This window comes from Oncorhynchus nerka, linkage group LG15 (assembly GCF_034236695.1).
Source record: "Oncorhynchus nerka isolate Pitt River linkage group LG15, Oner_Uvic_2.0, whole genome shotgun sequence".
NCBI lineage: Eukaryota > Metazoa > Chordata > Actinopteri > Salmoniformes > Salmonidae > Oncorhynchus > Oncorhynchus nerka.
The window spans coordinates 67,960,857-67,971,782 of record NC_088410.1 but is presented as its reverse complement, the minus strand read 5'-3'; the positions used below and the strand labels follow the sequence as shown (position 1 = coordinate 67,971,782).

The window sequence follows — 10,926 nt, the reverse complement described above, 5'->3', positions numbered from 1 at the left end:
GAAGCACGGTGGCTAGGAAAAACTCCCTTGAAAGGCCAAAACCTAGGAAGAAACATTTATGTCAATGTTTGTCCCCACTGTCTTCATGCTGTATGTCTCCAACATGTTTATTGGCTCTGCTTGCTTTTAGTTCTATATTATCTTGATACTGATGGAATCGTTCTTTTTTTCCAACAAGAGACGCTGTTGTCCCTGGTTTATCCTGAGGTCTCCGTTCCCGGTAGTCACTTGGCAGCCATTTTGACGTTGTTATTGGCCGATATCCCCACAAGAAGGAAACAGCTGTGGGACCTTTATCAAGTACTACAAGAACGCACAGAGAAGTATCTCAATGACATTACCTGGGAACTGGACAAAACTCTTAAGAACTTGCTCTGAGGGTTTTGGGAAATATGTTTATTGCATTTTACTTTTAAATGTTTTCTGTATAGCTCAGTCAACATTATAGCGAAGGATATTTATCATCCATTGAAAATGTAATCTTGAAGTAAATTTGTATTTCTAATGCATTTTATGGTTACTGCATCATGTTCATGCATACGCGTTTCATCCTTTTATAATAATCAAATACATATGGTGTCAGTATATTTGACACACAACCACTTTAATAACTAGACAGTAAAACTGACATAAAATACCAGTGAATAAAACACTTGCAGGTATAACTTTGTCAATTTGAGTTAAACCCTTTTTCATTACTGAATACATTTCATTGCGGATTTCCTTCATTTAAAAAAAAAAAACTTGCCCAGTTATGGGCGTTTTTCAACAAAATCAATACAAATCATTAGGATAAAAGTTATTGAAAAATGAAATGCTATCTAAGCATAAGACTCCATTTACTCCACTTATACTAATTTCATGGACCAAAACAAATGGTTTTAAATTCCATAAAATTATAAATGGAGGCTATACATGGTGATACGGTCTATCAGAAAATAAACAATCCATTTGGTTCACCGAATCCTCTACCTTGACCTGATCTTATCTACTAGTATTAGCATAAACAAACCAGTAAAGGGTATAGGATATATCTTGCAGGAACAGTTAGAATGGATCTCAGCAGTCATGATGAGATACAAATGTATAATAACCAATAGAAAGGAAAGATAACTATTAAAGTGTGTATCATAAAAGTTCACATAATGGATTAACCACTTGCATGTTTTTTCTCCAAAAGAAAAAAATATATATAAATATCTAGCTTTAGCACTCAAACATATTCTTCATGGGTTAAAAACAGGTAGTAGACAAAATGACATGAGCAACAAGGACCAGGACACAGCTTGATAACTGACTGGTATTTTGTAACATGGGGTCAAGGGTTATGCCTGTAACTCATTGACTATGTTCAATGTTGCCTTGCAGCTGACAGGACTTTTGCCCATAATGCCATCCAATGCTCCTCTAGTTCTGCCCATATTGAGTACAAGACCACGGGGCTTTACAACTGCAGACAGACACTATCCATGTTTTACAGACTGCCACAGTAGTAGTCTTACAGTGCCTGTTTAGCAGCATTTACCACAATATATACATGGCTCCTCTCAGAGAACATAATAGCAAAAGAAAGGGAAAAGGCTAAATTGAAGCAATCCCTCTCCCTTTTCCTATTCGGATTAACACGCCTCTATAAACATAAGTACAAGCTTGCTGACTACAGGTCTCCACATAACCCAGCAGTAGAGGCAGCAGTAAGGAGACAGTGTCCAGGCAGAGCTGTGTATGAGACTGACTGGCCTGGTAGGGCCATGGTGGACTGGGTAGCTTCACTGGGCGTGCAGGGCCTGGGACAGGCTCATGCCAGCCCCCAGGGGCAGAGCCTGAGGCCAGCCCTCCTGGCCCTGGTGGGTCTGCAGCAGGCGGTACAGCTGCTTCAGGTGGGTAACGATGTTGTCCTTGATGTCCGGGATGGAGATCTGCAGGCGCACGCTGCCGCTGTCAAAGGAGCGCATGCAGTCACCTGAGAACATCTCAGTGATCATACGTGCTACCACAGGGATGATCTGGATGGGAGCAGAGGGCCAAAGACGAGTCAGTTACAGTGAAGGGACTCAACAACAAAACACACATTTTAAAATAATGAAAAACAAATGTTTCATTTGTTTTCTATGAATCATTGCCTGCACCGTCTCATACCTGCACCATGATGAGCTTCCTCTCCCTGGGTCTGCTGTCAGGCCACTCCTCTCCAAAGCACAGGTTGATGTCGAACTGAGGAAGGCTGGCCGACTGGCCCCTCTGATGGGCTATTACACCTGCACACATCAAACAATCACAATCATATCACATAGCAAATCAGTCTCACGGCATACACTGAGTGTGCAAAACTTTAAGAACACCTTCCTAATATTGAGTTGCATCCCCTTTTGCCCTCAGAACAGCCTCAATTCGTCAGGGCATGGACTCTACAAGGTGTCGAAAGCATTCCACAGGGATGCTGGCCCTTGTTGACTCCAATGCTTCCCACAGTTGTGTCAAGTTGGCTGGATGTCCTTTAGATGGTGGACCATTCTTGATACACACAGGAAACTGTTGAGCATGAAAAAAACCAGCAGCGTTGCAGTTCTTGACATACTCCAACCATTGTGCCTGGCACCTAATACCATATCCTGTTCAAAGGCACTTCAATATTTTGTCTTGCCCATTTACCCTCTAAATGACACACATACACAATCTTTGTCTCAAGGCTTAAAAATACTTCTTTAACCTGTCTCCTCCCCTTCATCTACACTGATTGACGTGGTTTTAACAAGTGACATCAATAAGGGATCATAGCTTTCACCTGGTAAGTCTGCCAGGGAAAGTACAGGTGTTCCTAATGTTTTTTCCACTCAGTGTATGCCCTACTATCACACTACCTCCTAAGGGCCCAGCCTAATAGAATATATAAATATCGATAAGCAAGAAGCTTTGAGAAGAGTGATATAAAACATTGTTGCTGTAGGAAGGTTAGAGTCCATCTATGCTAAAATGGTCAGTAGGATCGGAGTCAGTACTTACCGCTGAGAAACGACTCCAGACAGAACATCTTAACCTTCCTCTGCCTCTCTATGAGGTTGGGTGCATTGGGGTTGGGTGCACAGGGGCCTGACCAGTACACCTTGCACTGGCAGAGGCGGACGGCATAGATGTCATGGCCACTGACCTCCAGGATGAGGCCTCGGTCCATGACGTCCAGCAGGCGGTTGGTGAAGACCCTCTGCTTGTCGTTGGCGATGTGCTCGGTAGAGGGGAACCTCAGCTGCTCCAGGCTGATAGGGCCAAACAGCTCTTCCTGGTTGACCATGGGGCCCAGGTCCCCGTAAAACAGCCTGCAGCCCTGGGGATTACTGACTGTCATGGCTGGACACACCTCCTTACCCCGGTACTGGAACTGCACCTCCAGGTCTGTCACTGAGGGAGAAAGAGACAAAAAACACATGAAGATTCAATAAGAGAGGTACTCTTATTAGTTGGTCTGTATTGGTAAACTCCTGTGATACTATATACAATCAATGTATGCAGTCCTATATTTATCTAATGGAGGAGTTTGTGTGTAGTAGTGTACTCACTGGGCAAGGAGCTGATCCACATCTCTGGGGAGGCGAACATCATGTCAGGCATGGAAGGGGAAGGCATGTCAAGTGGAGGAGGGGGCGCCATCTCCTCAGGGGAGGGCTGCATCTCCACATCCAAAGGCTCCTCTTTTGGCCACGGCTTAACCTCCTCTTTGGGCCACACTTCAACTGATGGGGGGCAGCTGGGGGGGTGGAGGGGCGATACTGACCCCGGAGGAGACCACATTAGAGTGGGGCTGGTACCTGGTCGTTACAGGGGAAAACAAAGCATGATTAGATGACATGCCAAAAACAATACAGGGATATTGATATCAAAACAGGGGTAAGACAGACAAAAGGGCACTAGGCAGTTGTTTTTGGACCAAGCAAACTGGAAAAAATTATCTGGATGCTAGATCTGAACTGTTGTGTGGTTTAGGACAAATGACACGGTAAACATCACAGAAAAACAGTATTAGTGAGGGACAAATAAGAGAGATAAGAGATAATTGACATGACTAACCATTGGATGTTGGATAAGGAGGAAGGGGCTCTGGAGTATCTGGTTCATCTTCATCACAGTCATTCGGCGTCCAGGACCCAGAGTCTGAGGATCCTGATGTGAGAGAGATGAAGAGAAAATGAAAAGAGAGCAAGGGATTCCAAATCCCAAACTGAGCTTCAAAGCTGCTACCATCGGCCATCATTTTAAATAATAATTTGTTCTTAACTGACGTGCCTAGTTGAATAAAATGATATAAAACAATCTACATTGTAGAATAATAGTGAAGACATCAAAATTATGAACACATATGGAATCATGTAGTAACCTAAAAAGTGTTAAACAAATCAAAATCTATTTTATATTTGAGATTCTTCAAAGTAGCCAACCTTTGCATTATATCAAGGAGCTTCATGAGGTAGGCTCTGATCAGGCCCTACACCCAAACAAGGGCACTGCGTTCATCCACCTCTGGCCTGCTCGCCTCCCTACCACTGAGGAAGTACAGTTCCCGCTCAGCCCAGTCAAAACTGTTCGCTGCTCTGGCCCCCCAATGGTGGAACAAACTCCCTCACGACGCCAGGACAGCGGAGTCAATCACCACCTTCCGGAGACACCTGAAACCCCACCTCTTTAAGGAATACCTAGGATAGGATAAAGTAATCCTTCTCACCCCCCCTTAAAAGATTTAGATGCACTATTGTAAAGTGGCTGCTCCACTGGATGTCATAAGGTGAATGCACCAATTTGTAAGTCGCTCTGGATAAGAGCGTCTGCTAAATGACTTAAATGTAAATGTAACTCTGGGACTTCCTTTCTTGTGGCGGTCCTCATGAGAGCCAGTTTCATCATAGGGCTTGATGGTTTTTGCTACTGCACTTGAAGAAACTTTCAAAAGTTCTTGACATTTTCCAGATTGTTACCTTCATGTCTTAAAGTAATGATGGACTGTCATTTTTATTTGCTTATTTGAGCTGTTCTAACCATAATATGGACTTGGTATTTTACCAAATAGGGCTATCTTCTGTATAACAACCCTACCTTGTCACAACACAACTGATTGACTCAAACGCATTAAGAAGGAAATAAATTCCACAAATGAACTTTTAAGAAGGCACACCTGTTAATTGAAATGCATTCCAGGTGACTACCTCATGAATTTGGTTGAGAGAATGCCAAGAGTGTGCAAAGCTGTCATCAAGGCAAAGGGGTGGCTACTTTGAAGAATGTCAAATCTAAAATATATTTGGATTTGTTTAACACTTTTTAGGTTACTACATGATTCCATGCGTGTTACTTCATAGTTTTGATGTCTTCACTATTATTGTACAATGTAGAAAATAGTACAAATAAAGAAAAACCCTGGAATGAGTCGGTGTGTCCAAACTTTTGACTGCTACTGTATTTGTATGTCATCCATGGACATTTACCTGGGTTACTGAGGGGCTGTGGGATGTCACAGACATCGTAGATCTTCAGGGGGTTCATGGGAACTTCTTTGGTGCCATCGTAGACAAGGTTGAACTCTCTGCTCTTGTTGAGGGCACAGCGGAGCTGGGCTTTCCACTTGGCAGGGTCAGGGTCATCAATACCCTCCTGGAACTTTCCTGTCTCCACTGCCCAGGCCTGATACAAGGAGAGAGGGGACAGATGAAGAATACATTTTTTAGGTAATGTTTTACATTTTTTATTATTCTGAGCAGTAGATCTCAGCCTGCATTTTGACTCAGAAAGTGATCTCAGCTCAGAAAAGGTTGGTGACCACTGACCTACATGTATTGTTTCACAAGCTGTAACAGATATCTGCTTTACTAACCTTAAAGATTGTGTTCTCTTCCTCATGCTGGGGGGTGTGGCGCGTAGCGTGTTTCCAGGGGACCCTGAAGCGCTTGTTGTCTCGATCGATCCACACCAGACCTGGGTAGAGCCCACTGTCCACCTGGGCCACTAGCCAGGGCTTGAGCCGAACACGCCGTGGGGTCACCGCCATGCTTTCAATCTGGGGAGGAGGCCACCATGGGAGGGTTAGATATCTACTATCCATATGGTATACTTATATGGATATCCTGACCAAGATATTTAAAAACGTAAACAGTTCTAATAAAAGCACTGTACTAAGAAAACAGTGAGCTGGCACATCTTGATTGAGGCAGGCACTCACATGACCAAGATTACATGGTTATCAAGATTCCAAACAGACATGGGCCACTAAGCACATAATTATGGTTGGTTTTATGATACTCCTGGTGTGTCTGCAGGACATGTTTCACAGGTCTGTTGAGTATGGAAATAAAGCCATGTCCAATGTTGCTACATTAATTTACCCAAAAATCATAACCATAAAATGACATTTTCCCCACCAAGCAATGACTTTACTGGCTTTTGTTGTGATAAACCTTTGACTTTTGTTGATGCTTGGTTGCAACCCCTCGCTCGCTCTTACTGTAAATTTGAGCACCATATGAAAGACCAATAAATAGGCTACTTTTCACGGATAAATTAGTAATGATTTCTTAATAACCATCTAGTTACGAACTTTAAACTATTTCAAGGTTGCAAGCTAACTAAATGTAGGCGACCGCTGCGAAACGTACCTGCAGTTGAATGTGACCAGGAAGTAGGCTACTTTCTATCCGGGAGAAAGTAGAACCTCAATCAATTTCAGTGAAATATTATTCTCCAAAACGTTGGAATTTGTATGTCCTTAGCAATCCAGGTAAAAGTAGACTGTATGACTCACGTATACTTCTTATCATGCGAGAACAATTCTGATAATCTTGTCCCCATTAGTTCAGGCCACCCCTTTTCGACTCCCTTCCCGAAACTCAGGTAGAGCTGTGACGTCACAGACGTTTCATTCTTGGCACCCGGCACACCTTCCCAGCTGGTGAAAAAAACCCAGCTTACTTTCGGTGGAGCCTTCTTGTGACCATGATGACCAAATGACTCACAATATTTGTTAGAATGTTGTTGCCATATGTTCTTTAAATTAGCCATATAAAAACCATGAAGACTATTATGCTGTAAAATGATGTAATTATGTATGTTGTTTTCAAAAGCAATTTGAAATAAGCAGTTTGGAGCGCAGTCATTTTATTATAGCCTAATTAAAATATGTTAATTTAGCACACGCCGTGCGTGTTTTACGCATTTACACTGTCATTGTAACAAGTACATTATGATAATTTCTACGATACACACTTGTTAATGGTGCAGTCACACCCAGAAACTGCCAACGGGCCTTTTCCCAATGTTTGCGTGCGAGCAGTCTTCACCGCACGAGGCGCTCTTGTCTTGGGGACTTCCCTGAAGTTTCCCAGTTTCCTTACGTGTGCATATATTTATAGGCCAGTGAGATCAGATAGCCTAAGTGTGTGTGTGTGTGTGTGTGAGAGAGAGAGTTTTCAAGATTAAGGATTTAAGACTGATGGTCAATTGAAAATACAACTGAAAAAGCATTATTAGCAAAGAACACATTTTTCCATTCAATTGAAAATACGTGTTATTTACTTTATTTAAACATGTGAAGTCTATACAATACATGTTTTTGTTGGTATTTTGCAATTTAGCTTTAGATGTCATTACAGTGGTCTCAACCAATGACTGATAGGCTACATTTCTTCATATGTCAGGGTTGGTGTGCTTTGTAGATACAGGGAAGCCTCTCTCAAAGTGGATTGTAGACATTATCCTGCAAGTTGTAGTTTTGCAAACCGTTGCTATAGTTCAGGTATTGCATTACCTATAATCAGCTTTTGAAATAACAATAACAAAACTATTAACTCGCTAGCCAGCTTGCATGCTCTGTTTTCCCACTCTGCTCTCCAACTTAAGCCACCCTCCCGTTAGTTCCTTGAACCAACATTTCTCTGCACTACCATAACATACTTGATTGATTACATATGTCCTGAGACCTAAACTAAGTAAGAGATGGTTTACTGTGTCATGATACTGAGAATCAAACTGAATAATAGCACAATTTTGCCACATAAATTATCTCTTTCTTTTCTATAGGTATGTTGGATGCTGCACTGGATTGAATCAAGGAATCAACAGCTCTCTGTTCACCATCTCCAGCTCCAAAGATTCTGTGCACCCAATGAGGACTTCAGGTTCTATACCCGGTTCCACTCAGAGGTCTTCATGGTGTTCTGGGAGTCCATTGCCCCCTCTGCCTCCAGGTTAATCTAGGCCCAGAAGGCTGGAATGGGAAGTGCATCACCAAGCCCCAACAGAAAGCTGCCACTCATTGACAAGTTTTTTTCTTTACTGCTGTCGAGTAGCAGCTGGGCTGAAGGAGGTGATGGCGGACATCTTTGGTGTGAGTGTCCCTACAGTGCTTTACTGCCGTTGAGTAGCAGCTGGGGTGAAGGAGGTGTTGGCGGACATATTTGGTGTGAGTGTCCCTACAGTGAGCTGCGTTAAAATAACCTGGACCAACTACCTACATCTTGTCTTGGGCTCTGTGCCCATTTGGATGTCCAGGAAGCAGGTGCAGGATACCATGCCTGACAAGTACAAGGTGTTCTGTCCAGAGGTCAGAGTTATCATGGACTGCACAGAGCTGAGATGTGCCAACCTCTCCTCTCTGACATTACAGTCAGAGACTTTTTCATCTTACAAAAACCACACCACCTTTATTAAGGGCCTAATTTGGATTGCACCAAGCTTATCACTGGATCCATCTCTGATCAGGAGATCACGTGTCTCTCTGGAATCCCCAAGGAATCCCCAAGCTGTTTGAGCCTGGTGATGGATGCATGGCAGACAAGGGGTACATCATAGATAGGATGCAGTCAGATGTGGGGGCAACACTCATCATTCCCCCAATCAAAAGAGCAACTGCTAACATGGAAGGACACTGAGTGAACGCAAGCTATTTCGCATCTGAGAGTGCTAGTGGAGAGTCATTAGGAGGGTGAAGAAGTACCATATCTGGGACATGATTATCCCACTCATTCTGGCAGGCTCTGTCAACTGTGGACGAACTGCTGCTTAATGAACTACCAGGGCCCTCTGGATCTCAAGGGTGATAAGCAAGTGTGAAAATATGCTCAAGCAGGCAGTGCAAACACACAATACAAATCAATGATTGATTTAAGTTAAATTAATTAGGTCATTATAAATAACAGCTTTATACCTACATGTTTTTTTGTGATTATTATAAATTGATCTATTAGACAAGACATGAATTTGGGAAAATTAGTATATTGAATATGTCATTTTTATGAATAAGATGGGTGTTTTGGGATTTAGTGTTTGCATAATTCATTCATCTATTAGAGAACATCCTTTTTTAATTTAAAGATTTTATTCAATAAATACATTTGATTATTCATTCAGTGACATGTTATGTTAAGCCAGTCATAAAATAACAAATATCAAACAATTCAATTAGTTGAATAATTGCTTACATTTACATTTTAGTCATTTAGCAGATGCTCTTATCCAGTGACTTCCAGTAGTGAGTGCATACATTTCCATTCTTTCACAACGTACTGGTCCCCTGTGGGAATCAAACCCACAACCCTAGCATTGCAAACGTCATGTTCAACCAACTGAGCCACACGTGATAGACAAACAAGATCACACAATTAATTCATTCAAATAATTTACTCTACATACAATTTTGATTAGTTAAATACATTACATGTACATTGCCTTGGGCAACAATGTTACAGTGGCCTGCCAAGTGGGATTGGCTCACCTGCTACATTACATGTTAAAGTACACATCCATGTAGGTGTAGAAGTAGTCAAGTTTCTCTCATCTCTGCTATCAAAGCATCATCTCTCAACTCTCTCTACTGTAATATCACTTCTAGTGCTTGTAACAAAGTCGCATCAATCTAAACCGGTTACAGCCAGTTGGCCCTGGACTTGCCAGTGATATTTGTGGCTGTGATTGAGCTTGGCCGGGCCATTGACAAACAATGTGCTTCGCATCAGTTACACTCAACATCAGGGCACATGATCTCGGCTAGCCCGAAGGGTGGCGCTGCAGAAGGGTCATAAACTTTCCCGTCAGGGCATGCCCCAAGATGGGGTGCATCTGGGTTCACAACGAAATCACAAGGTTTGACCGAGACATTAAACAATTCAGAGTAGTTCTATAGAACCTCTGGCTCAAACCCCTTTCTCATAGCTTCGGTTTGCCGCTCACTTTTAAGCATTCTCATGGCTAGGGCATGGCGAGATGACACGTGGCATGCCTCACTAAACCGGGAAGCAGTCACACGTGGTTTCCTAATTTCTTCCATAGTGGATGGGAAGACTGCTCGACTGTGCCATTCTCAATAGCAGATGACAATGATAGTGGCTCCTTTAAGCTCTCCATGTAGTAAAACTGAGTGCAAGTAGGGACAAAATTTAAATGACAGTTTATTTTACTGGGAGTTGGGGGAAAGCAGGAGCATCTGAATGCATTAGAATCTCTGGTGACAGTAAGGGGACACTGATATGACAGCACTGGACCAAATTTAAAGTAATTTCTTCCAATCCATGCAACACCTTGGCAATGGCAGGCTGTGGTCTCATGCTCCTCAAACTTGGTCCAGCAGACAGCACTGTCATGTCAGGAAGGGTCCCTGAAAAACAAAAAAGAAGCATAGACAAGAAATGAATGTCAGCCAAGATTGTAAACTTTAGCCAATGTGTGAGCGTAAGACAATTGTAACTCATCAGGGATTGCTTGGTAAAGAGTGGATTTTATGCCACTCCTGCCTGATGTCCTTGGCTTCCTCACAAGCATTTCATCAGTGGGCTCCGGTCAAAAAAAATAAAGACTCAGGATGAATGTAAAACAACGTGCAGTAATATGAGTTTACAAAAATGCTAAATGTGTCTTCTCTATGACAATATGAAAAATGATCTCAATTTCAAAACT

At 42.5% G+C, this 10,926-nt stretch overlaps 1 protein-coding gene across 1 annotated transcript; it reads right to left on the bottom strand.

The window, feature by feature from the left end:
• Positions 1 to 381: 381 nt before the first annotated feature.
• On the bottom strand, positions 382 to 6,851 carry LOC115143186 (interferon regulatory factor 6-like). Its single transcript, XM_029683329.2, has 9 exons — positions 6,782 to 6,851; positions 6,636 to 6,670; positions 5,858 to 6,040; positions 5,472 to 5,667; positions 4,063 to 4,155; positions 3,555 to 3,803; positions 3,004 to 3,396; positions 2,140 to 2,258; positions 382 to 2,006 (listed from the first exon to the last, which is right to left on the bottom strand). Exons 1-9 carry the CDS (start codon positions 6,795 to 6,797, stop codon positions 1,770 to 1,772), a joined length of 1,521 nt encoding a protein of 506 aa, XP_029539189.1. The 5' UTR covers positions 6,798 to 6,851; the 3' UTR covers positions 382 to 1,769.
• Between the last annotated feature and the right edge of the window lie 4,075 nt (positions 6,852 to 10,926).